The sequence below is a fragment of the Theropithecus gelada genome, chromosome 5, assembly GCF_003255815.1.
Source record: "Theropithecus gelada isolate Dixy chromosome 5, Tgel_1.0, whole genome shotgun sequence".
In the NCBI taxonomy this organism is placed as follows: domain Eukaryota; kingdom Metazoa; phylum Chordata; class Mammalia; order Primates; family Cercopithecidae; genus Theropithecus; species Theropithecus gelada.
The window spans coordinates 137,917,591-137,945,571 of NC_037672.1; the positions used below are offsets into that span (position 1 = coordinate 137,917,591).

The 27,981-nt window shown below is 43.6% G+C and overlaps 1 protein-coding gene across 1 annotated transcript in view; it reads right to left on the bottom strand.

Annotated features, from left to right (window-relative positions):
- Window positions 1-27,981, bottom strand: part of TBC1D9 (TBC1 domain family member 9) — a 138,076-nt gene that overhangs the window by 21,671 nt on the left and 88,424 nt on the right. The window contains exons 8-13 of the mRNA XM_025386465.1: window positions 26,999-27,169; window positions 26,288-26,438; window positions 19,498-19,712; window positions 17,534-17,651; window positions 15,688-15,973; window positions 15,257-15,386 (exon numbers count right to left, since the gene is read on the bottom strand). Coding sequence (XP_025242250.1) covers window positions 15,257-15,386; window positions 15,688-15,973; window positions 17,534-17,651; window positions 19,498-19,712; window positions 26,288-26,438; window positions 26,999-27,169 — 1,071 coding nt within the window. The remainder of the gene's footprint in view (window positions 1-15,256; window positions 15,387-15,687; window positions 15,974-17,533; window positions 17,652-19,497; window positions 19,713-26,287; window positions 26,439-26,998; window positions 27,170-27,981) is intronic.

Here is a 27,981-nt window from a genome sequence, read left to right on the forward strand (position 1 = left end):
GCACCTTCCTGTCCTTGCCCAGCAGGCTGTCATAAGGAGTTAAGTACCTGCTGCAGGCCCGGCCAGTTTTCCATTTCCCCCCAGCACTGTCCGAAAACTTGAAGGGTGACTTCAACTTGTTCTGTTTGGTGAAGCACAGGGCCTTTGTCGAGCTTGCCTGCCAACTGTTCCTGGTCGCTGGCCATCTTCTTCTTCTTAATCTTTATTTGACTTACGAAGTCAGACGAGGCCTCGCATACCAAGTCTGGTTCCTCCCCCTGCCTTTCCCCATTCCAGTGAGGGCATTGTGTTCCTCCTCGGGCCCTTTGTGTCTCTTCCTTATTCCTGCTCCCAGCTCATAGTCATCTGATGTCAGCAGAGACTTGCTGCTCGGCTTTCCGCTACTGTTGCAGCTCTTCTCCCTCTTGCAGGGGGCGACAGGGCGCTCGGGGGAGTGGGTCTGTTTCTGTCGCCTGCGTGCCAAGCTTCCATGGGACTCCTCGTGCCTGTCCTCGGAGTCCCGGCACCGCCGCAGCTTCACCAGCTCGCGCTGCTTCTCCTTGTACTGGCGCTGGACCTCGGCCGGCCGCATCTGGAAGTCCAGCTCCAGGGCGTCCATGTCCTCCAAGGAGGACTTTATGGGGTACATCTGCTCCTCTTCCTTGTGCATCCAGATGTACTTCTTGTGGGCTTCAGCTCCCGTGGGAGCCGCAGGTTCTTGAGCAGGTCCCACCACGGGCCCATCCAGTACCTCCCTAAGCATGTGGCTGCAGGCTGCCAGCAGGCTCTCCAGTGAGGGTCGCGCCACCAGGGCCAGGGCCGCGCCACCAGGGCCCGCTCCGCACCTCCCACCTTCTGGCTCCTCCTCTCCAGTTTCAGCTCTGCGATCTCGCTCAGCAGGGTGATGCCGTGCAGAAAGCTCTTCTCCAAGACAAGGCTCTCTGCAGCTTCCAGCTTCTCCAAGGCCTGGACTCCAGCACCACCTGGAGAGGGCAGAGGCCTGGCCTGGGGCAGCTCCACGGCTGCCTCCAGGGCGTTCCTGCCAGCCAGTGGGTCTTCCAGGCCAGGGAGGAACTGCTCAGAGCTTGCCTCTTCCAGGTAATCAGGTGCTGCTGGGCACAGGCACGGCCTCCTGGGGCTCCAGTCTCAGGCACTGTCCCTCCCCGGCGGGCACGTCACAATCTGACATTTCCAGGCTGGGCTGAGGCTCGCTCGGGGCCGCCTGGGCCAGGCCTTCCTCCGGCGCTGCCTCCGCTGCGGGCACCGCCACGGGCACCTCCACCGGCTCCTCCTTGGCCTCCACCAGCGTCTCGGTGTCAGCTGCCATCCCAGGTCCAGGGCGGCCATGCAGGGTTCTGTCCGGCCCGGGGAATCCAGGCGTGCTTCAGGCTGCTCTGCAGTCTGGGCACTTGGAGGGCTCGGTGCAGCCCTGCCCGGTGGCACTCAGCGCCTGGGCCTCCAACAGGCCACCTCCGCAACCGCCTGCAGGGCTCGGGGTAGCCATGGTTTCCGTGACGGGCAGTGGCAGCGGCAACTCCAGAGGTGGCAGCTGTGCGGGGTGCTCCTCCATGTCCTCCATCTCCACCTTCGCCTCCCGCTCGGCCAGAGGCTCTTCCTCCGGGCCCTCCCGCAGCGGCTCTGGGATCTTGGAGGGGGATAGGCGGATGGGCTTGTCTTCAGACGAGAGTGCCAGGCACCTGGGCCCATCAGCTGGGAACAGCACATCAGGGGCCAGGCCATCCACATTGGCGGCCGCTGTGGGCTGCCCCAGGAAAGGGTAGGGCCTCGCGTAGTGCGGTGGCAGGGCTTGGAACGGGCACCTGGGCGGCATATCTGAGAACAAGGCCTGGAAGGTAATGGTGCTTCCTTCTACATCTCCAAGTCTTCCTTCTTCCTTCTTGAACACATTCTCGGGGGCCTCTTCCTTGCGGGTGATACCCGGGGTGGGCAGCGGGGAGGGGGGTGGCGGGCTGGTGGGGTGGGAGCTGGGGGTAGCAGGGTAGGCCTAGGCAGGCGGCTTGCACACGTCCTCCAGCTGCTGGATGACCTTGGTCTTCAGGGAGGCCACGGGGGACGCGTGGGGCGATGGCAGCAGGCTCACCGCCTTGCCATAGATGCTCGCAGAGCCCGCGGCCAGGCCGGGGGCTTCCGCAGCAGCAACCCGGGGCCAGCGGTGGCCAGGCCAGCCTTGCCCGTGGCCTCCAGGCCCCTGTTGCTCCCCTTCTCCTGCATCTCTGCCCGGTACTCCTGCGCCTTCAGCCACTCTAGCTGGGCGCTCCTTTGCAGTTTCAGGGCCTGGGCCACCCACTGCTGCAGGTACAGGAACTCCTGCGGCTGCAGGAAGTGCTGGAGCGAAAAGAGCTGCAACTGCTGGGCATGGTGCAGGGGGCTGCCGCCCGGAGAGTACAGGGCGGGGCAAAGGGGCAGCAAGGTGGCCCCCTCCATCAGCTCCGTAATGTGAGGCAGGTGATCGCTGGGAATGACCAACAGCTAGCCCTACTGGGAGTCCCTGACAAACTGGCAGGCCGACAGCAGGGAGCCCCCAGGGTGGGTGGGAACGCAGGGGCCGTGCCCTAGTGCAGAGATGGGGGGCCCAAGCCCTAGAGGTGTCCGGCAAGCCACAAGGACATGCTGCCCGAGCCGGACAACCAGGGGTGCGTGGCCAGATGGGCTGCTAGGTCCACAGACTAGCAACCCAAGCCTGCCAGCAGCGGGCCCAGGTCACCAGGAGGTTGGAGTTCAGGCCGTTAGGAGCACAGCTGGCACGGTGCAGGCGGGCCAGGTCAACCAGCTCCTTACTCTCTCTGAGCAGCTTCTCCTGATCTCAGTCCAGCCAGGTCCCCAGCAGCTGTTACTCCTGGTGTCTGGCCCCGTGTCCACACAGTCCTCATCTGCTAGGCTGTGCCCTTTCACATTACTCAGTGACAGAGGGCACTCCTGGTCTGCCAGCCCAGGCCCCAGCCGGCCACAGCCGCCGCTATCCTTCTGCCAGGCCACGGCCACTGCAATGCCCACCGGTGGGTGTTGCACTTCTGCCTCACCCTGGGCACCAGAGCCCTCACACCCAAAAGCCTTGGCACTCTCCGGCCTTTCCGGGCCCGCTTCAGCTGCCGGCCTCCACTTTTAACTACCCCTAAGCCACTATCCTCTCTTGCAAGAGCCTCTAAATACATCTCTGCGCTTCCTCCAGGCAATGCATCATTATCTTCCCCCAGCAGTAAGAATATCAGACAACGCTCTTCCTTTGTTTAAAATTCCAGTGATTTTTCATCCTCTCGGGATAAAATTCCAAGGCCTCTAAGCCCTTCATGCTCTTTCCACCTTTCACAATGCACTCTCTGGCCAGCCACCACCAACCTCTTCTTACTCATCAGTTCTAGTGGCCTCTTCTTGTTCCCCAAGTGCATCATGCAGACTCCCTGCCAGCCACAGCCTGAGCACTGGCTGCTGGCTGCCCCCTCTGTGCTTCTCTCAGACAGCACTGTGTTCGCTCCTCCATGGCACCTGTGTCTCTGCTAATTGTCATCTCACCAGGACAATAAACGCTCAGAGAAACAGTGTGTCTCCACCCTTCATTGTGCTGTGTTCCTTCTTACTTGCCTTTAGCACCACTTTGCATTTGTTGTTTGTTTGCTTTTGCTTAGTAAATCTATCACCACTTACTTTATGGCAGAGACTGTGTGACCAGGACATGAGCTGAGGACAGTGCTGATTCACATGTAAGTGCTCAACAAATATGTGCTGAACTTACGGGGTCCTCACGATCATCCCAGGAAGTAAGTGCTCTTCCTATCCCCATGTCAGAGACAAAGAAATTGAAGTTTAGCAAAAATCATTAACTTGCCCAAGTCTACACAGCTGGTAAACAGCAAAGCTAAGTTTGAACCCAGGTCGTCAGATTTGAGAACTCGTGCTCTTAGCTCCATCCCGGGGAAACTTCCTAGCGCCTTACCTCTCTGACTGGCTGCACAGCACAGTAGGTACCCAATAACTGGCTAGGGATGCCAGATTCAATGATTAAAAATATAGAAAATACAGGATGCCCAGTTAAATTTGAATTTCAGGAAAACAATGAATACTTTTTTACTATAAGTATATCCCAACCAATATTAATTAATCCTGTATTTTTTCTGACATCCCTATAAATAGCACCTCTCTATAGATCAGTCCGTGTAGTGGAATCTGAACTATTATATTTCCTAAGTTGGAGTTTACAGCAAAAAAGACTATGCCTTTCTAGTACCTTTTACTTTCTGTTTTGAAAGGACTAATCCAGGGAATTCGGACCCAGGCATTCCTTTCAGATGATCAGAGCAGAAGAGTACACTGACATCTCTGAATCTGCCCAGTCCATCTTCCACCAGCAATGTGGTGAGTGGGTCTCAACCTTACAAAAGCAGGATTTATGGAAGAAACTTCTTATCTCCAAAGAAGTGCCTTCCAAAGGTGGAATCGGATTCTTCTCAACAATGAAGATGCAATATGTATTTGCACTGAAAAGCTGGAATTCAAGAGTTAGTAGGGGCTGCCATTAATGATGAAAAGCAATTATATTTAATTCACTATGGGGTTTTATCTTTGGCTAGGAAAGAAAAACTTTCAAGGAAGGTAAGTCTTTTGATCCAAACAGAAAAGCAGTGAGCATCCATTGCAAATTACATGCCTAATGATGAAGAACTGGGAATTTATTACTTCAAACTGGGACACAGCATGCCTGTGATCAATAAAAAACACTAGCTGTGAGACAGAAGGAAAGATAGCTTTATTGTACCTACAACTGTCAGGGACATTAACATGCCATCTCATCTGCACCTTACAATAACTTTAATGAGTCTAGACCACTACCTCTGTTTTATGAATGGGCAAACCAAGATTTGGAGAGGTTAGGTCCCCCAGAGTTCCACAGTGGTTGAGCTGCAAGTGGTCTGAGACCCAGATAAATAGCTTTGTAACTCCACCAACTACCATTCTATCATAGGCAGTAAGTTCTTCCTTGTCTCTGGGTTAAAAAGAACATAAATTGTGGAGCTAGACAAAATTTGATTCAAATTATTGTTCTTTGACTAATTAGCTATGTGAGTGAGCAATTCAGTTGAGTCTTTTGACCCTGTTTCTTCCTCTATAAAATGAGACCCCAAAGCTGTCCTTGTAAAACTGTGTTGGAGATAAAGATACATTAATATAAAGTACCAATAATAGTAACTAATATTAAACATTGGCTTCCTCACAAGCCTGACATTCAAACAGCCTGGTGTGTCTTATATCTAATTAATATCAACTAGAAATGGATTCTGCTATTTGTTAGGTAGGGCTCCTTCCTTAGCCAGGACTCTGCAACTAGCCAGAGACCGAACACAATGGCCCTTCCCTCTGGTGCAAATGGTCCCAACCTAAAAGGAAACCATGGACTCCAAGTTTCTGCTTGGCTATTTCTGGAGGATTTGTAAAGGAATGCGAGCAATTAGAATGACAGAGGGATCGATCTCTCTCCCTCCCCTGACTTTGGGAGGGGCTCTGCCAGAATTAAATGCTAAAAACAGGACAAACAAAACTTGGCTCAGTAAATGCTGCAGCCAACATTTCCCATTACCCAAAACAAAGATACAGGTGTGGATATAACATATAATACCTTCTCCCAGGCATCACATATTCCAGTTCCTTGAGAAGCACTAGTTTACTAATGTAACAATAATACTTGTTCCAAACAGAATTTGTGCTGGAGGTAAGGGAGCCTATAATTATTATTATTATTATTTTTTTTTGTTGTTGTTGTTGTTTTGAGACGGAGTCTTGCTCTGTTGCCCAGGCTGGAAGGCAGTGGTGCGATTTCGGCTCACTGCAAGCTCCGTATCCCGGGTTCACGCCATTCTCCTGCCTCAGCCTCCCGAGTAGCTGGGACTACAGGTGCCCGCCACCATGCCTGGGTAATTTTTTGTATTTTTTTTTTAAAGAGACGGGGTTTCACCACGTTAGCCAGGATGGTCTCGATCTCCTGACCTCGTGATCCGCCCGCCTCAGCCTCCCAGAGTGCTGGGATTACAGGTGTGACCCACAGCGCCTGGCACAATTATTTTAATTTTCTAAAATTTCCCTTCCTTGAACAATAAACAAAATTATCCATCTTTGTTTATGTCTCTTCTCCAACTCAACTATTTTGAAAATTTTGTTTTGATGTAATACAACTCAATTCTTATCTGAATGTTTCTGTGGCCTGTTTCTAATATTTTCAGTTTAATTTCTAACATCTTTATTGGCAGAAAGGCAATTTATTATTTTTTTTGAGACAGGGTCTTACTCTAGTGTCCAAGATGGAGTGTAGTGGCATGATCACGACTCACTGCAGCCTCAACCTCCTAGGCTCAGATGATCCTCCCACCTCAGCCTCCCGAGTAGCTGGGACTATAGGCATGTGCTACTACGCCTGGCTAATTGTTGTATTTTTTTGTAGAGATGGAGTCTCCCTATGTCGCCCAGGCATGTCTCAAACTCCTGAGCTTAAGTGGTCTGCCTGCCTCAGCCTCCCAAAGTGCTGAGATTATAGATGTGAGCCATGGCACCTGGCCAGAAAGGTAATTTTCAAAGCAGATGGTACTTCTTTTTGTTGCTTTGCCCCTGTGGGTCCTGATACCAACCAACAAATAGGTGTGTGGCCCTTCATTTCACACCACTTTCCTCCATCCTGCCTGCAGATGTTCCCTTTCTCTCCCCCAGACTTAGAACAAGGAGCAAGTAGCTCAGATAAAGGAACGAGGTGGAGATGAGTCTGTCTCAAGTTTATGTTCTCTGGCTCCTCCCACCCCACCATCATTCCTGAGCAGAACAAGCGTTCCCCTGCCCACGCAGGGCAGTGTTTCTGTGATTTACTTTATCCTTCAAAGCTTACCCTGTGTTACTGGGAAGACAAGGATGGATGAAGAACAGATACAGATTTTTAAAAGAGACTGACCACAAGGTCAAGCTCAATCAAATTCAGTCAGCCCTTCCTATCTAAATCCTCCAAAGAGAACTTGAAATATTTAAATGCTACAGCTTAAAAAACACCCAGCAAAACAAAACAACAACAAAGCTCAATGTAGGCCAGAGGGCCATGGAATGATGTGAATGAGTCTGCCCACCACAGGGAAATTCACTGAAATAAAAAGAAGGCATTGTTTCTAATATGCGAAGTCTATGGTTTATTTCTATTTTAAAATAAAACTAGGTCATCCAATGATGCTCAAAATGCCTCTTCGGTGTTTCTGAATTTGTGGGGTTCTTATTTTCCCAGTATGCAGAATGGGGTTCACTACTGTTAGCAGAAGGCTGAGCACCAGTGACACCTGAGAGACATTCCTTGATCAGACAAAAACTCCAAATACTTAAGATAGGAAACGAGGCTCTGCCTTGGACGACTGGGTGAGAGAGAGGAGAAATTGATGGAATGTGAGGCTTTAGGGTATAGAAAAGCCTAACATTACAGGAGGCAGAGCCCAAGAGACGAGAGAGGGGTTCTCACACACAGGGGGCTGCGAAGAAACAGCCCCACACGCTCTACCTTGACTTCTACAGGGGTGGCGTCTGTCTGCACCTGTGTACTTCTGTGTTTGGTGAGGAGTAGATGTTCAGGAGGGCAGAAGAGGAGGGTGAGGGGGACAGAGGAGGCAGGAGATGATAAGAAGAAACAGGGATATGAATTCAGGTGAACAGAACTCTGGTGGAGTCCCATGTTCATTGAATGGGCGGCCCTTTCTAGGGTACTCTGATCTCTGAAGAGTCTCCACCCCTGACTATCTTCCCATCCGGGAACACCCTCATAACTCTGCCAGAAGTGGACACATATTTTATATTTGAATACAGTATTTATATTTTATGTAAAAATATATCATTTAATATTTTATGCTTCTTTAGGTGCCGTGTCTTTTGAGATCTTTTGTCTACCAGAAAGGGCTAGAGAAACAGTTGTCACATAAATATGGAAATTACAAGAAACATTTCGTTTCAATACTCCATGTGAACTATTAGCTGTAGTGTGAACATGCTGCTGATTAAATTACAAAAAATAACTAAGCACAGTGTCCAGTATCACTATATTTTTACCTAGAATTTATTTTGAAAGTTGCTGTAAAGCAGAAGTCATGAACGGGCAGCCAGTAGCCCAGAAAGTCCATGATGAATATTGTTTGGCCCAGGGAGTATTATAAAAAACAGGAACTTTCAAGTAAAATAAAGAGTTCCAACTTCTCTTGAAAAATAAAAAGTTTTGGCAGTAATGGTTCCTTGCCTCAGGTGCTAAAGAGACTGTCAACTCTAGCAGGTCCCAGCTGTCTAGTTCCATAAGCCCACCCTTTCCTACCACCTCCACTCCCTGCCCCATTGTTAAGTGCCTTGCTGAGTGACGCCACAGTCACGTGAATTTGTAATTCTGCTCTAGAGTATTTTCTTTTACTTTTTCTTTTTTTTGAGATGGAGTTTCGCTCTTGTTGCCCAAGCTGGAGTGCAATGGCAAGATCTTGGCTCACTGCAATCTCCGCCTCCCGGGTTCAATCGATTCTCCTGCTTCAGCCTCCCGAGTAGCTGGGATTACAGGCACCCGCCACCACGCCTGGCTGATTTTTTGTATTTTTAGTAGAGACGTGGTTTTGCTATGTTGGCCAGGTTGGCCTCAAACTCCTGACCGCAGGTGATCCACCCACCTTGGCCTCCCAGAGTGCTGGGATTATAGGAGTGAGCCACCACACCTGGCCTCTATTTTCTTTACATATATACCAATAATGTAAAGTTCGGCCTCTATAAAGGAGACATGCTTTTGACACCTGGGCATTGTAGAAAGGGCACAGTTTCATAGTCACGTGTAGCAAGTGGGACACATAGCAAGTCCCAGATTTCACAGAAATTTTATAAAACCTGATGGCCCTAATGTTCTTCATCAGCAATATAGGGAAAATAATTCCTGCCTCTTTGGAATGGTGTAAGAATTTTATGCACACATAAGTAAAGCAATTAGTATGGTAGCTTTTATTATTCCTAGCATTGTTGATAAGAGAATGAGAAAGATGAAGAGAAGAGAAAAAACACGTTTTAAAATCAGCAAAACCCGGCCAGGCACAGTGGCTCACGCCTGTAATCCCAGCACTTTGGGAGGCCAAGGCGGGCAGGTCACTTGAGCTCATCAGACGAGCCTGGCCAACATGGTGAAACGCCATCTTCACAAGAAAGACAAAGATTAGCGAGGTGTAGTGGTGCACACCTGCAGTCCCAGCTACTCAGGAGGCTGAGCTGGGAGGATGGCTTGAGCCTGGGAGGTAGAGGTTGGAGTGAGCCGAGATGGCACCACTGCACTCCAGCCTCGGTGATAGGCCAGACTTTGTCTCAATAACAACAAAAAAATCGCAAAACTTGCTAATGTTATAAGTGAGGTTCCATCAACAACTGGTGAAAACTAACTTGTAAGTCCACATTTTCTTTTGAGGTATAAACAAACTTTTAAAAATTAAACTTAAAATTCAAAGTCATGGATTAGCAAAAAATGCCACGCCCAAACTCACCTTATCGTTAGAGACACATAATGAAGAATTTATCTGTTAGAGATACATTCTTTTACAGGTGAAATAATATACTGTCTGGAGTTTGCTTTAAGTTACTCAAGGAAAAAAAGAAAAAAAGGTGGGGAGGAGTAATAAAACAAAGATCAGAAAAATGTTGATAATTGTTGGGACTGGATGATGGTTAAAGGAAATATATTATGTTATCCTTTTGACTTGTACTGTGCTTGAAAATATCTAGTGCTGGCTGGGCGCGGTGGCTAACGCCTGTAATCCCAGCACTTTGGGAGGCCGAGGCAGGCGGATCATGAGGTCAGGAGATTGAGACCATCCTGGCTAACACAGTGAAACCCCGTCGCTACTAAAAAATATAAAAAATTTAGCCGGGCTTGGTGGCAGGCGCCTGTAGTCCCAGCTACTCCAGAGGTGGAGGCAGGAGAATGGCCTGAACCCGGGAGGCGAAGCTTGCAGTGAGCCGAGTTCGTGCCACTGCACTCCAGCCTGGGAGACAGAGCGAGACTCTGTCTCAAAAAAAAAAAAAAGAAAAAGAAAATCTCTAGTGCTGATAATGTATCCTCAGGGCTGAGCATGATACCTGGTATAAGAAAGGTGCCTATACAATCTTAAATAAAAATTTCCTTGGTTGGGCACGGTGGCTTATGCCCGTAATCTTAGCACACTGGGAGGCTGAGGTGGACGGATCACTTAAGGTCAGGAGTTTGAGAACAACCTAGCCAACTTGGTGAAGCTCCATCTCTACTAAAAATACCAAAAAAATTAGCCAGATGTGGTGGTGCACGCCTGTAGTTTCAGCTACTTGGGAGGCTGAGGCATGAGAATCGCATGAACATGGGAGGTGGAGGTTGCAGTGAGCCAAGATCAAGCCACTGAACTCCAGCCTGGGTGACAGAGGGAGACCCTGTCTGAAATTAAATAAAAAAAAAAAAGAAAAAAAAAGATTTTGTTAATACATGAATAGACAAACGCTGTTTCTTGCATCTCTTGGGTCTTTCCCATATATAACCACATTATCTTTTTTGCTTGTCTGTTCCTTCAGCTCTCCCCCTCCTCCAATGTGTTGCACAGAAAGCAGAGATAACGTACTTCAAGAAGAATGCTCTTCAGTCTCCAGTGGCTGTTGGATGCCTTCCAAGTCAATTAGTGATTTCAAGACTCCCTACTAACCAGCTCCAGTGGACCAGTTGACCTCATGACCATCGGTACATCCGTAATTCCATCTCTCTTCTAATCCAGATAAACTCCCTTGGTCCTGACTTTAATGCAAGGGAGCTCTTACGTGGATACTGGCTGCTGCTTTCTAGCTGTGCAGCTTGGAAAAACTAGCTCAACCTCTCTTAACTTACATTTTCACCTTGAAATACGTTAACATTTACATGGCAGGGCTGCCTACAAGGCACCCAGCACCTTGCCCCACACATGGCAGGCTCTCGATGAGTAATAGCTATTATAGTAATCATTAATAAGCCAGAGACACATTACTCTAAGCTTTCACAAATGCCTATTCATCTTCACAGATTGTACCTTCTGTTTTATTAGCCACATCCTTTCCCTGGTTAACACTTTTCAGACTAAACACACTGGGCTGGGTCATCTCGAACATGAAGCGGCTCTGTGACAGCTGTGTACCCACTTTAAGGCCTATTAACGTCCTCTTGTGCCTTCCAGGAGGGGCATCTCAGTCTATGAATCAAACTTAAAGATTGGGACTTTGTCTTTTGCTTCTATATTACTCTGCCCAAAGTGCAGGGCTTCACACAAGGGTCTACGCAGAAGAAAACTGGAGTCTCATACCACCTGCACAATTTTTCAACAGAGGCTTAGGGGAACTTATAATGGGTGAGATTTTCCCCACGAGGTATTTATGAAGTGAACTTATCAATATCAGACTGATTTCTAGCAACCTCGGGAGCCCTTAACTAAATCTCAAAAGATGAATGTGCTTTCAGGATTTCTTTCCTATGTTTCAATTGTCACAGCTAATTATCCTGAGGAACAGAAAGAAATGCATTGTGTACCTGAACATTCAGGTGTCATGCCTGAGCCCAAACCAGATTCTTATCCACATCAGTGATTAGCCCCATTCTGCCAGGGCAGTGAATCTCAACCCTCACCGGACATTTGGAATCACCTGGGAAATTTTTTTAAAAATACATACTCTTGGGCTTCATGCCTAGATTCAGATTTAATTGGCCTGGGATGGAGCCTAGGAGTTTGTTTTTAAAAGCTTAGCTTAAAAAAAAAAATTAAGTGATTTAATGCACAGGCAGGATTGAAAACCACCAATTTACTGGTTAGGAGGGAGAAAACGATCAGCAAGAGTTCGTGGTGTTCTCTTAAAGTTGATCTACAAGGCATTAGAGAGCCACTGGAAACATGAGCAGAGTAGTGACACTTAAGCAGAGAAGAGAAAACAAAAACCCAGTTACCATGCGCCGAAAGACCTGGTAATATAGGCACTGATATAAATTAAAAGGATTGTCTTTCCAGGCAGACATGCAGCTTTGTCCTGTTACGATAGGATGTTTGGCAGCCTGAGGGCCACCATTAGGGATCAGCCCAAGAGGATGTAAATGGAAATCAGCCTTTGGCCTTGTCTCAATTTCTTTGCTTTCCCTCTAAAAAGGGGCAAAGTGCTGACTTCAGCATGAAGCTAGCTTATCTGCTGTTGAGAATAAAGCTGAGTTGCCACATACTAACCTTTAATACTTTAGGAATAATGCTCAAAATCCTAAGGAAATAGAATACTTGAACAAAAGATTCTTAGCAAAACAATTTTACTTCTGCTCAGAGAAGAAGAATTTTACTTCTGTGCCTCCTTGGCCAGTTGCCATGAGAGCACATCTGAACAAAGGGCATGAGAGCCTTTATTCCTGATGCAGGACCTGCCCCTGTACCCTTTCCCCATTGGCTGGGGTCGGGTCATACAATCTAAACTAATCCCGGATGACCAAACATTTGATTTTTTTAGATAGGGTGGGAACGTAAAAGAAAGTGGAGAGAAAGGGGAAGCGGGTGTCGGTAATGAACAAGAAAGTGAGTCCTCCTTCCAAATAAGGAAAGGAATGTGAGCTGGTACTGATAACGCTTGGTACTGAGGCGGCACTAGGCATCTAACAAAGGCAAAAAGGAAAAAGGAGAAAAAGAAGAAAAAGGCGGGGCGTACTATGAATTAAAGAATAAAAGATTGATCAGATAATTGGAAGAGAAACCCCATTATATCCCACAATACCTTGGTGCAGAATTCTTTCAACAATAAAGGTCTGAGGATTCCTTTAGACAAGCAACCCACAGATAGAAAAGCTCTTGCTTACATCATACAGTACTATTCCAAAGTCCTGGGGACAATGATTTTTTTAAATGCATATGGAAATAGTTTTGGAGATAGTAAGATGAAATATTCATTCTTTATATCTAATAGTGGAAACATAAATTGAAACATACTTTATGGAAATTTGACAGTGTGTGCCAATAGCTTGATCATTCTTTTTTTTTTAATCTAATTTTTTTAACCCAAACTTTTAATTTAAATTCATTTCTAGGATTCTAAGACAATAATCAGAGATGTGATATTTGGGTACAAGTTTATCTTAGAATGCTATATAATACTGAAAATTTGGAAGAAATCGAAGTAAGTGTCTAACAAAAGGGAACTAGGTAAATAAATTTTGTTACCTCATTAAAGCAGAATACAATTTAGTAAAATCATGCCTTCAAATAATATTTAATATATTAGGGAATGCTCATGGTATACATAGAAAATGACAAAGCAGTATTTAGAAGGACCTTTTTTAAAGAAGTGTATGTTGTAAGTATAAAAACATACTTAAGGGAAATGTAAAATGCTTATAGGATACAGTTTATTTTTTTCGTCCTATTTCCCTACAATTTCTAAAATAAACATGTATTGCTTTTATGATTCTAAAACAAAACATTTTGCTTTCAATATATATGGAGTTTCAATGAAGATTAAAAAAATAATTACCAGTCTGTCTCATTATGAGTTAAGGACAAACATTTCTGAAAAGATTTCTATATCCATAGCAATTTTTTTAAAGCACTAAATTTTTTACTTTAAGAGAGGCTTTCTGATCTCACTGCATTCCTCACTATTTCTCTCCTATCCACTTTGTTGCTAGCTGGAATACTGACAATCACCAGTCAAAATCACAAACATCTGTAGAGAGCACAGTGTGCTCAGCAGAATACTCACGCTTTCTCTTTCTTAGTGATCATTTCTATAAAAGTTTAGAGAATCAAGGATCAGGAAATGAAGAAACCATCAAGTGTTATGAGCACTTGGGGCCTCACAAACCACCAGGTGGTTAAGGGGCAAGTGGCACTGTGGTTCCTTCACCCCAAGAAGCGTATTAGTTCTGTTGTGAGATTGAGCAGCAGATCAGGCTGATTCCAGGGTCATGATGGACAAGAAAGCATCCTCCTCCACCCAGGCCAAGCAATTTTAGAGGAATCCTAGGACTCTGGTCTACTCTGGGCTATACAGGCTATTCTAAGTGCCTCAGACTGTCTACTTCAAAGAAGCCCTAAGTACTTAGCATGGGAACAGAAAGCAAATTGATTTGTGAAGGTCAGCCTCCCCATGCCCACTCTCAACAGCCCCTCCTTAATCTACAAAGAGTTGAAACTGAGCTGCTACTAGATCAGGCTTCAGGATGGGAATGGTAAAGCGCTGGAGAGCCACAGCTTGTCTTGCCATGTGCTACTATGTAATCATCAAGACATCCAGGCTCCATTCAGTGTCCATCTCTGGAGGTCAAAGCTGTCAGCTAGCACAGAACTACTTACTTCTGACCAGTAGTTCTCACAATGTAGAAGGAAGCAGGTAAGCCTATGGTCTCAATGTTTTTATTCTCCCTAAAACGCATGTTGAAAATTAATCCCCATCACAGCAGTGTTGGAAAGTGGGGTCTCATAGGAGGTATTTAGTGTGGAGTCCTAATTAGGGAAAGGGAATTGGGCTAGCAGGACCCAGGGAAAGCAAAATAAATATATATATATAAATAAATAAATAAAACAAATAAGCTATAAGTCTACCCTTCTTCATGATCAAGGACACATAGCTCTCCTGTACAAATAACTCATAATCTTCCTGTGCCCAGCTATCACCAGACCCTCGGCTGACAGAAAAATGCAAGTTAGCTCACTACAACCTCGGCGTTCTCAGTACTGCACAAAGCCCTTTCCAGCACACAGCACAAGAACCATCCTATAAAATCCCCAGCAAGCCTTTGTCTCTTTGCAGTTAACTCCTCTCTTGCTAACTTGCCCATTGCATCCTTGAAATGTATTTTCATGCTTTCCTTAATAAATCTGCTTTTCTTTACTTACAACTGCCTTGGTAAATTCTTCCTACTGTCCACATGATACCAGCCTCAGATAGTTGCCAATCACCTGCAACATTTAGGTCATGAAGACTCTGCCTTCACAAATGGATTAACGTCACTATAAAAAGGTCTTATGAGCATGGGTTCTCTCTCTTCTGCTAGTGAAGACGTCCCTCCGGAGGACACCGCATGCAAGGTGCCATCTTGGAAGCAGAAAGTCCAGGCCCTAACCTGCCAATGCCTTGATTTGGGGTGTCCCAAAGTCTAGAATTGAGAAATAAATATTTGTTCTTTGCCCAGTCTGTGGTATTCTGTTACATCAGCACGAAACAGGCAGCAACGGAAGTGTGGAATGCATGGTCAAGCTCTGCTCAGCTAGGAAACAAGACCTACCTCGTAGGAAGTTCTGATGAGTCTGAAGATGTCTACCTCAGGGTAAGGTTCCACATCATCGCTGAGCAAGGAGTGGAGGTGAGGAATGGGAGGCAATGTGCTGTCTTTATTGGTCACACTGTCTAAATACCTGGAAGAAGAATGCATCAGAAGTCACAGGGAGAAGAAACTGGAATCCTCCCATTATAATTCTCCAATCATTTTCTGCAAGTTCTACATTTTAAAACAAAGGACTAGAGTTTCTTTAAAGATGGAAAGAGAGAAAGAAATTCTGTTAATTGCTAAAGAAAAAGCATATGAAAATAAATCATCAGCCACAGGAAGAAGCGGGTATTATGACCACCATCAAATCAGTTAAGACTCATGAAATGAAGAGAAAGCAAGAGGAAGAAAACCGGAGGTGGTTTTCAAAGTGAGGCTTAGTACGATACCTTCCCAAAACGGTCATGGCCTCCCCATCATCCTTGCAGTTCAACAGTTTGTCCACATTTGCATCCAGCACAGCTAGGGCCAACTGGAATATCACTTTAATTCCTTCATAGAAGAAACAGTCAACAACCACAACTGCACTCTCAAAAGGCATCACACTGAGAAATAGTGTGAGAAACCAAGACAGGGAGATGGTGGAAATCACGCCCAGGTCTTGCATGCAGTCATACAGCTGTGGGACGTAGTCTCGTGCTAGCTCCTCAAAGACACCTTGGTCCACCAGTGCACCTGTGGCAGCGAGGTACACAAAAAGGCACAGCTTAGCCAACTACACAGTGTAACTAAAGAATCCATTCAAACAACTTGACTAATAATCCAGTTCACAATGACTGCTAGCACAGGACTCTGTTCCTTTCTGCTAACTGTTCTGCTATGACTGTTACTAGACCAAGGTGTCAACACAGCTCAGTCACCAGATTAGTTCTGGCTGCATCTTCTTTTTCGGGGCTCTTCCTGCCCCGTTTTCCCTTCCAAAAAAGAACAATCACATGACAATTATAAGGGTTGTTAAGAAGGCCAGTTTATAAAGTTTTCATGACATACAATTAGTTATTGTGTTGGCAACATAATGTTTGGTTTGGCATGAAATGTACATCCATGTATAGTCATGCATCACTTAACAATGGAGACATGTTCTGTTGTATATGCAGTCCGTCATCAGCCAGAACATCAACACATGACTACAGTTCCAAATGTACATCTAAGCAGCTTAGCTGGCAAACTTTTGTTTATCAAAATAATATTAATAATAATAATCCCAGCACTTTGGGAGGCTGAGGCAGGTGGATCATCTGAGGTCAGGAGTTCAAGGCCAGCCTGGCTAACATGGTGAAACCCTGTCTCTACTGAAAATACAAAAATTAGCCAGGCATGGTGGCAGGAGTCTGTATAGTCCCAGCTACTCAGGGACTGAGGCAGGAGAATCGCTCGAACCCGGGAGGCAGAGGTTGCAGTGAGCCAAGTTCACGCCACTGCACTCCAGCCTGGGCGATAGAGCGAGATGGTCTCAAAAAAAAAAAAAAAATCACACTTCTGGATGCATGGTGCCCATATATTAATCATTTTTTTAAAAAATTACTTTTTTTAAAACTTAAAAGCATTCCTGTTGTACACATTCATGATCAACTTAAGGACATTTTTGATAATATTTTCATAATCAAATTCATGTGCAAATGTTTAGAAATATAGAAAGAACGCAAGTGAGAAGCATAAACAATATACTGTATGACCCTAGCAATGAAAAGCTTGTCCTGCTAAAATGAATCACTGACATTTGACAGAATTACAAGGAGTTACAGCAATAATTTAAATCCTCAAAACAGGTGTTTGCTCTGCAATAAAACCAGTCCTGAAAAATACCTTAGAAACCTAGTTTTCAATAAACCTCTATATTCTATTTTTTCCACCTTTTTTTTTTTTTTGGGGGGGGGGGAATACCTCTGTATTTCATAGGTTCCCATCCTCTTTATTAATTTTCTTATCAAATCTCTTTGTGTTGATGGTACGTATACCTGGTGTAGCTCTCACATGTCAGAGTGACACACACATCAAATATTTTCTAAAATAATTTCTGGAGCAGTGATATGTGTGTAGTCCCTTAAACTCCACGGGGCTCCTTTGTACACAACCTATATTTATTCAACCTCTCTCATTTCCATTTTGAAAAACTGGAGTAGTCTGAAACTCTTCTGGCTTATGGTGACCAGAAATAGTGTTCCGGCTGGTACTTCTCTAAAAACATCTTTTTGACAAGACATAGGTTGAAATGTTAAATGCATCTCCACCTACCCACAACTCTGGTGTTGTAGTAATCTGGGAGCATGCGCTCACACAAAGCCACGAGCAGCCAGAAAGCTTCCTCCTCTTTGGCATAAAGCAGTAGCACTGAAGTGACAATATTCATGGCCTAAAAAAGTGAAAGAGGATGTCAACAAATACAGTTTAAAATATAAGAAATTCTGTTAGCATATTAAAATTACTCAGTTATTCTCACAGGGGCTGGCAAACCTTTTCTGTGAAAGGCCAGATAAACATGTTTAGGCTTTGGAGGCTATACATAGTCTCTTGTCACATATTCTTCTGAGTTTTGTTTTATGACCCTTTAAAAATGTAAAATCCTGAGTCCTTGAACCAGTAAGTGTGCAGAGTCTTCCTCAGCACCAATATTCACCAGACAGAGCCCTGAACTCCTACTGGCAAACCCCTATTCCAAAAATTTGCCCAAAGGCTATTTCACAAAGCTTTTAACCTGCTAAAATCTCTCAATGTTCTTAATTCAGTGAGGTAAACATTTCCTTTGTAACTTTCCATAATGGTTTCTATAATCAGGTACACATGGCTCCAGGCTTTCCTCAGAGAACAATGAAACCTTTCAGACTTGGAGTCCTCACCCAACATTTTCATCTGGAGAGAGATGGTAGTGATAACTGAGAGTGATTTAAATTCTAAAGTAACTGTACTTTATTAAAAGATATTATCAGATACCTCATAACCACTCTAGACCCAACTACTTTAATAGTCTTCTTAATTAAAAAGAGGAAGATTAAAAGATAAATATGAACTTCATTATATTAGAGGCCAATTACCTCCTATGCTTTTGATCTCCTAGAAACCAGTAACTGTTCATCAGGCTTCTACAATATAATTTCAAAAAAGGTATTTTGGTTTAATAGGCTCTTTCTTGTAAGTCTTACTCATTTTGTTCCCAAGTGATATCATCATGGAAATTCCACTTGAGAATTAACCTGCTGATCCTAGTACATGATGATGGTCCCTGCCAGTTCAGTGGAGATAGGTTTTTTAGGGGTCTACCTTGTAACAGGCTCTGGACTAGGTATTGGAAGATGAGGGACACAGTGGTGATATCTTGCAGGTCCTAAATGCTGGTGTCAGATAAAACAAAGATGAAAAGGTTAACTAGTCTGTGTGGGGGGTTATTTAAATTGAAAGTTATAAAAAGGTAAACTAATGCAGTAGAGGGAGACTAACATGTGCATGCACGTGCACTTGCGTGTTGAAGTAGGAGTTCAGCCTCTTTTAGCTTTTGCTGGATTGTCAGGGAAGGCCTCTATGACGATATAGCCTTTGATTCTAAGGTCACGTTATTTTGGAGCTTCCCAAATTTTGGCATCTATACCAGTACAAGAGATGACTTTTGTTGGTATGTAGGCACCTTTCTTAATACTAAGTTAAGCACTTATTTTAGTGTGTATTAAGACATAACCCTAGCATATAAAAGCTCTATTTAAGGACATTATTACTTAAGAGGATGCAAAGGAGGAACACTGTGGTGAACCACAGTGACAGGCCTGGCGCTCAGGATGCTCTCTCTTACTCCAGGGTGGGATAAGGGTTGAGGCAGAGAGTGATCAGAAGGATCTTCTCCAGGTCACCTAGCTAGACAGTGGTGAATCCAGAAAGGGCTCCTCCGCTCAGTGCAGTGGTTCTCAACCCAGGATGATTCTGCCTCTCAGACACTTGGCAATATCTAGAGACAGTTTTGGTTGTTACAACTGGGGATTTTCTACCAGCATCTAGTGGGTAGGGGCCAGCGATGTTACTAAACATCCTACAAAGAACAGAACAGCCCATACAACAAAGAATTAACCAGTCCAGAGTGTCAACAGTGCCAAGGTGGAGAGGGCCTGGTGAAGTCATAGTTCTGTTAACCGTAAACCTTCCTTCCCACTATGTGTTGGCAAATAAATAGAAATTTTATTTATTTTTTAGCATAAACCACCTGTGACATTTACCTGGCAATACCCTATGTTGGGATTTCGAAAAGCATAAGCTGTTAAGACTCTCCTTAGTGCAGCAATGCCCATTTCATTCTGAAAAGCTGGGTGTTCTGGAAGGGAGCGGTGTAAATCCCTCTCAATCTCCTCCGTGGCGAGATTATACTTCCCCATGGACTTCTCCACTAAGTCTTCATAGTACCCAGGATGTGTGGCCTTTTCATTGATGGCACCTGAGATATATCCAACAGATACAATACCAAAAATGTAAGCACTCTGCCCTTTGGTTTGCAACTACAGCTTACGAGTGAACTGCTTTACTTCCCTACCTCTCAAAGGAAACTTGCAAGAGAAGGTGAAATCACAGATGTGGTATGTTGCAATCGTGGCTAGACTGGTGAATTTTCCTGTGGCCTCCTTCTCTCTTTCAGTTCCACAGTAGGCTGGCTACTTAAAAACTTTCCTAAGGTAGAGGTCCCCAAGCTACAAAACCATGCACCGCGGAACGCCCACAGACGGTCCCAAGAGGCCGCTTAGGACCACAGGTGGGGAGGTCATCATCACAAGCCAGGCTGAGGCTTCACCTTCTCATTGCTCTCTTCAACCCCAGCAGCTTTGCTTTTATTTTATTGTGGTTTTCATTAAGATTTCACTTGAAAAAGGAGGGTCTGCCTCTCAAAATAAGTTTGAAAACTGCCTGCTAACCTGTTAGTTCTGAAGGGTTTAACAGTCATATTGAGGAGAAGGTGGAGATAGTTGGTGGGGTTTTTCAAATTGCAGAGAGTGGTAAGAGTATTCCTAGCAGTGGTGAGTCATCATTAGTGATGGAAGTTCCTTGGGTGGTGGGGATGAGGATGGAGAATTATACTAAACCTCATCCACTTGAGATACTTACACTTTAAGATTCTTTAAGACAGAAAAACCCTATATGCAAGTATCTACTTCTCAATCTAAATTTTAATTACATTACTGTTGGGAAGACTGAATATTCACATGCAGAAGAATGAAAATGAACCCTTTTTTTAATACCATGTACCAAAATTAATGCAAAATGGATTAAAGTTTTAACACAGTTCCTGAAACCATAAAACTGGTAGAAGAAAATATATAGAGAAAATGCTTCTTGACACTGACATGGCAATTATTTTTTGGATGTGACACCAATAGCACAGGCAGCAAAAGCAAAAATCAGACAAGTGGGATGGCATCAAACTAAAAAGCTCTGCGCAGCAAAGGAAGCAATCAAAAAGCAACTTAATGGCAGAAAATATCTGCAAACCATATGTCTGATAAGGGGTCAATATACAAAATATATAAGGAATTCACAGAACTCAATAGTCTAAACCAAACAACCTGATTTTAAAATGGGCAAAGGAAATGAATAGACAGTTCTCAAAAGAAGGTATACAAATCACCAACAGGTGATTTAAAAGTGCTCAACATCACTAATCATCAGGGACATGCAAATCAAAACTACAATGAAATACCACCTCATACCTGTCAGAATGGCTATGATCAAAAAGACAAAAGATAACAAGTGTTGGCAAGGATGTGGAGAAAAAGGGAACCCTTGTACCCTGTGGTGGGAATGTAAATTGCTACAGCCATTATAGAAAACAGTATAGACACTCCCTAAACTAAAAATAGAGCTACCTTATGGTCCAGTAATTCCACTCTAAGCATATATCCAAAATAAGTGAAATCAGTATCCTGAAGAAATATCTGCACTCCCATGTTTACTGCAGCATTTTCACAACAGCCAAGATATAGAAACAATCTAAATGCCCATTAAGAGATGAATGGATAAAGAAAATGGGGCATATATACAAAATGGGATACTATATTCAGCCTATAAGAGGGGAAGTTCTGTCATTTTTGATAACGTGGTTGAACCCGGAGGACATTATGTTAAGTGAAATAAACCAGGCACAGAAAGACAAGTAATACATGTTCTCAGTTATATATGGAATCTAATATAGTCAAACTCATAGAAACAGAGAGTAGAATGGTGATTACCAGGAGCTAAGGAAGGGGGAAAATGGAGAGATGTTGGTTCAAGGGTATAGAGCTTCAGTTATAAGAAATGAAAATGTTCTGAAGATCTCATGTAATACTGTGTTGTACACTTGAAATTTGCTAGAGGGTAGATCTTAAGTATTCTCTCACCAAACTCTCCCCACCAAAAAAAACAAGAAAAAAAGACAAAAAGAAAAAACATAGTAACAATGTGAGGTAATAGGTATGTTAAATTAGCTTGATTACAGTAATCATTTCACAATGTATATGAAATCGTCAAATTAATACACCTTAAATATATATAATTTGTATTTGTCAATTATACCTCAACAATGCTGGAAAAAATGAATGAGTTCATGAAGGCTTCAGGATACAAGATCAATACACAAAACCTATAGGCTAGCAATGAATAATCTGAAAATGAAAGTAAGAAAAGAATTCCCTTTACTATAGCATCAAAAAGAATAAAATATTTCGGAATAAATATAACAAAACACATGTAAGAGTTGCACACGGCAAACTAAAAATATTGCTCAAAGAAATTGACAAAGACTTAAATAGAAGACATTCTGTGTTTATGGGTTGGAAGACTTAATGTTGTTAAGATAGAAAAACTCCCAAATTGATCTACAGATTCAACACAATACCTATCAAAATCCCAGATGTCCTTTTTGCAAAAATTGGCTAGCTGGTCCTAAAATTCATATGCAACTTCAAGAGACTCAAAAAAGAACAAGAAAATTGGAGGACTCACACTTCCCAATTTTAACTTACTGCAAAGCTACAGTAAGCAAGACAGTGAAGTACTGGCATAAAGACAGACATAGAGATCAATGGACTAGATTTAAGAGTCCAGAAATAAATCCTAATATTTAAGGTCTATTAATTTTTAACAAGGGTGCTAAGATAATTCAATGGGGGAAAGAACAGTATTTTCAACAAACGGTGCTAGGACAACTGGATATTCATACGGAAAAGAATGAATTAGACTATCACCTTCATCTCACACCACATAAAAAATTAACTCAAGGTCGGGTGCAGTGGCTTACGCCTGTAATCTCAGCACTTTGGGAGGCCTAGGCGGGTGTATCACGATGAGGTCAGGAGTTTGAGACCAGCGTGACGAACATGGTGAAACCCCATCTCTACTAAAAATACAAAAATTAGCCAGGCATGGTGGTGCATGCCTGTAATCCCAGCTACTCAGGAGGCTGAAGCAGGAGAATCACTTGAACCGGGAGATGGAGGTTTCAGTGAGCCGAGATCATGCCACTGCACTCCAGCCTGGGCGACAGAGTGAGACTCAGTCTCCAGAAAAAAAGAAAAAAAATTAACTCAAAATGACCTAACTGTAAGAGCTAAAACCATAAACTCTTAGAAGAAAGTATAGGTGTAAATCTTCATGTCATGAGAACAGAGGACAAAAGAAAAAATAAACAAATTGTTATTTCATTAAAATTAAATTTTTTTGTGCTCCGAAGGATACCATCAAGACAGTGAAAAGACAATGCACAGAATGGGAGCATTTTTTAGAAAAAATCTGATAATCAATTTGTATCTCAAATATGTTTAAAACTTGTACAACTCAATAATGAAAAGATAACCCAATTAAGAGCAGGCAAAGGATCTGAGTACATATTTCTACAAAGAAGATATAGAAGTGGTCAGTAAGTGCATGAAAAAATGCTCAACATCATTATCCTTCAGAAGAATGCAAATCAAAATAATGTTTAACCTTTAAAAGGTTAAACAGAGTTACCATACGAACCAGAAATTCCACTTCATTCATATATTCAAGAGAAATAGAAGCAGGTGTCCATACAAAAACCTGTATTTAAAAATATTTTAAACTTTCTAATTTTCTAAATTTTAAATCTGTATTTTATTTTTTGAGAGAGGGTCTTGCTGAGTTACCCAAGCTGGGGTGCAGAGGTCTGATCACGGCTCACTGCAGCCTCAACCTCCCAGGCTCAGATGATCCTTCCATCTCAGATTCTTGAGTAGCTGGGACTCCATGTGCATGCCACCACACCCAGCTAGTTTTAAAAAAATTTGTTTTGTAGAGATGGGGTCTCACTATGTTGCCTGGGTTGGTCTCAAACTCCTGGGCTCAAGTGATCCTCCCGCCTTGGCCTCGCAAAGTGCTGGGATTACAGGCGTGGGCCACTGTGCCCAGCCCACACAAAAACACGTAGATGAACATTCATAGCAGCATTATTCATAGGAACCACAAAGTAGAAACAACCTAAATGTTTATCAACTGAAAAACGAATGAACAAAGTGTAGTATATCCATACAATGATATAATATTTGGCCATAAAAAGGAATGAAATGCTGATACATGCTACAGCATGATGGAACCTTGAACACAGTATGCTATGTGAAAGAAACCAGTCACAAAAAACTACATATTATATGATTCCATTTATACAAAATGTCTAGCAACAGAAAGTAGCCTGGTGGTTGCCTGGGGCTGGGAGGGGGCTTGAGGGGAATGGAACTACCAGTCTGTATTTCCAAACAGTTTATATCTATTTTCTAAATGGATAAAAGGTATGGGGTATTTTTGGGAGATGACAAATGTTCTATAATTGTGATCATTGTACAATTCTGTGAATATACTAAAAAAAACAAAAAAAAGCCACCGAATTGTACACCTTAACTAGTAAGTTGTGAATTGTATCTCAATAAAGATATCATAAAAATATATAAATGATATATATATTGACAGGGTATACACTCACATTTCATAATTCAGAAAATTGGAGTCCCAAGATTCCTGGACTGGCCCAGGCCTTGTCTCTGACAGTCACTAAGAGAGCTGGCCTCACCACTCACGCTTGCCCTGGAAAAGTCAACTCGGCTGACAGGGACATAACGCTGGCTTTTGCTCTGTTGTTGTGGGAGAGATACTGTGATTTCTTGTCATCTCACCTGCATTTCATGTCAGTGGGTATAGAATTCAGGTCATGAGGCCGTCGCCCTAAGGGTCACAGGGAGCAGGTGAGACCCAAGTTGGGCTCTGGCCTGGAGCTGTGCTCTCTTCATGACAGGCTGGCCCTCAGGCGAACCCCATTCCTGGATGTGGAAATACGGGCTCAGTTATCGCCCCAAAAGAGGGCTGCCATTAAAGGAAACGCTGCCATTAAAGGAAACGCTGGGTCTAACTCTCAACATTATCTCTGAGATAGGGCTGTGTACTATTGTTGTATATACTAGTTTCCCAGTACTTGTCTTGAGTTTCATTTTCACTTAAAACACAGCTATAAATAACTTCTAATTTGAACAAGGAAGATGAAAATGGAACTCTGTTTACTCTGTCAGTGATGTGAATCTGGTTGTCAAGGTGACTAGTTCACCAAACACAGGGAAGACAAGAGAAGACTGGATGGTAATGATCTTCTTGGGTTTGAATTATAATTAGAGATGAGTTGACTCAAATTTAGGTTTCTAAATGAGGAGCTATGGCTGGTCTACTTAGGGAAAATGAGGCCAGGCACAGTGGCTCATGACTGTCATCCCAGCACTTTGGGAGGCTGAGGTAGGGGACTGATTGAGCCTACAAGTTTGAGACCAGCCTGGGCAACACAGCAAGATGTCTATTTCTACAAAAAGAAAGAAGGAAAGAAAAATGAAAAATAAGACATGTATTAAATAAATATAGAACAAACTAGTTTTACATGAAATAGACAAAACCAATTATTTTTCAGGATTATATGTTCCTATTTCTGAGACATTTATGCATCTCATTATGGGCATTTACATCTACTTTTACAAAGAGCTATAGGTTTCTTTAAAGGCTTTCCTGTGAGTCTGGTAATTATTAATTTTAATATCACTTTCTAAGAATAAAAGCTTTTAATAACAGCATTTGTGTCAGACCATCTTAGGTTCAAATAAAAATATTCACATAAGCCTATTTAGAATGATTATATTTCAGGCTTCAATCTAGATAGAGCAACTGATTTACATGTGAAAGTAAAGTTAGTGAAACTAAGGAGTGCTCTGATGTCTGAGATACTAAAGATCCCCGAGACACACTCAGTGCTTCGGATGGGAGGAAGCAGTGTGGGCGTGGCCTGAAGGATCTCTGGTTTCTGTAGCAGGGCTCAAAGATCTGATGTGACAGAATGATGGACAGTCACAAGAGCCAGTTCTGTGGACCAATAAAGATGGATGCCTCTTCACCACTGGTCCATGGACGTGTCCCCTTCTGTCCTTCCTGGCATCTCTGGCTTGAAGTACAAGGTATGATCTGAGTAGGCTTTTATTTCCAGTGCAGACTCTGGCCTCAACTTTATGGTTCCAGTGATGACCAAAGACTTCAGTAGGTGGCAAAAATCAAACACCTGGGCCTTTTCATTCCTCTCATTTCTTTCCTCCCACTTCCCCACCTGATGACTGCTCTGAGGATGTGTCACACCTAAACATTCTCAATGAAGTTGACGTAGCTGGGAAAGGAAAAAAGAACTATCCAAGTCACAAAGTATTCTGCTCTTTTACTTCAGGTTCTCCTTTATTCCTAAATAGCCTGACTGAAGAAACGGAAGTACTTATAAAGACTCGAAGGATGGTGGCTTCAACATGTGGTCTACTTCCTATGGGCCCTATAATTTTATAAAGGGAACAATAATTGAGGGACTTCAATACTCTGGTGAGGAAACATGACGTAGCTTTCAACTGGGGGATGCATATTTGAAAGAACCCCTGAGGCATGACTGAAGGCACAGAAAGGCCCTGGCGTGGAGTCCCACAGACTCTGACGCCAGCACTCCCAGCCCAGCGGCCGTACCTGACAGCAGCAGCCAGAGCTCCCCACGCATACTCTCCGGGATGCCCTTCAACACCAGCTCCCGCGTTTTCTCTGTGCGGTACATGCAGATCCCTTGCCCATACTCAGCAAAGTGAATCTTCCAGGCTTGCTCTTTCAGAAACTCTTTGGCCTGAAAGGGATAATGAAACATTACGACATCCAAAGTACCCTGAGGATGGTAAGAGAAGAGGGATGGAAGGTCAGAACATGTTCCCTGCTGAATGGAGTGACAAGTTCCAGAAAGAACTCATGAGAAAAAGGAAGTCAGATTTTCTGGAGTTCTCTAATTTTACACATCTATCATGGCCTGCAGCTCTGCCACAAAGCTTTTGGGCCCAGAGTCAGAATCCTACTTACCTCAGATTGTATTTATGGTTTTATGTCTACACCCCCAAGTGAAGGTAAGTTAATGATGTTCTAATATGGGCTGAGAAATCAGGTATTTATTTGTTGGTTTAACTTAAGCAAGAGTGAAAAACCAAACAAGACCAAAAGAAGTCACCGGTACCCTCTGTAACTCACCTCCTTCCAGGAAGCCACTGTGAAACTTATAATATATTTAGACCAAAATCTGCTTAATAGGAAAATCTCCATTTACACAGTCATGTGTGAATTTACTTATAGTGAAAAATAGTGTTAGTGGCATTGTTCAAATCTACAAAGTTTCATGGAAAAGTGAGAGACACCCACCAATTTCGGGTTGAACTCCTCGGGAGACCGCCGTCGATACATGGTCATCAGGGTCTGTGTGGCTGTGGGGACGCTGTTGCCATTTAGGTTAAACTGACGCTCTCCATCAGCATCAGAGCTCGTGCTTCTCTGGGGGCTGGAGGAGACGAGGCTGCTGGGTCGAGAGTACACCTGTCAACACAGAGAGGAACAAGACATTGGGAGGACACGGGCAATATAACCTACTTCTTCAGTGTCTTCTGTATGGTTATCAAAAGCTCCATCATTTTTTCCCATGATGTTTCTTGTTATGTGAAGAAATAGGAGAAAAGCAGCCAGCCATCATTCTGGCAGGGATTAGACAGGTGGCTGGGTCCCGGGTTGCAGCACTTCAATGCTCACAACAGGTTTCTGAATCTTCATGTTTTAGATGTATATTCGCAACAAAGTGCTTGCCCATTTGTTTATCTGATTTGCATGTATGCAAAGCATGTCATGGTTGAATCAGCAGCTATGGCTGCCTCATCACCCCATTGAGTTTCTGGTGCCTCAAAAATGCCCATATAAGCTTGGAGCAGGTGAACGGAGACGAGGATGTTATCAAAACATGTTTTATCTGCCAGTAACTTCCTCTAACCATTCAGCTAGTCGCCTGTCTTTTCAGGCGTCCAGTTTTCCTGAATGTTGGTCCAGGGAAGAATTCCACAGGGAGCCAATATATATTTTATCATAATAAAATCATCATAATGATTTGTATTTCAGGTTTGAGACTTTATTTAGTGACCTCTATACCATTCTGAACAATGTCACTATATGGACCCAAGTCACTTGCTATGTAACTAGAACAGATTACTTAAGAATTTCTTCAAGTATAAAATAAAAGTGTTATTCCAGGTGCTCTGTAAGGTTCTTTCCAAATCTATGACCCCAAATACAAAGTCCTTGAGATTTAAATGAGATATTGCTGAGATATCACTCTGGGCATCGGATGCAAAGCTGGAAGA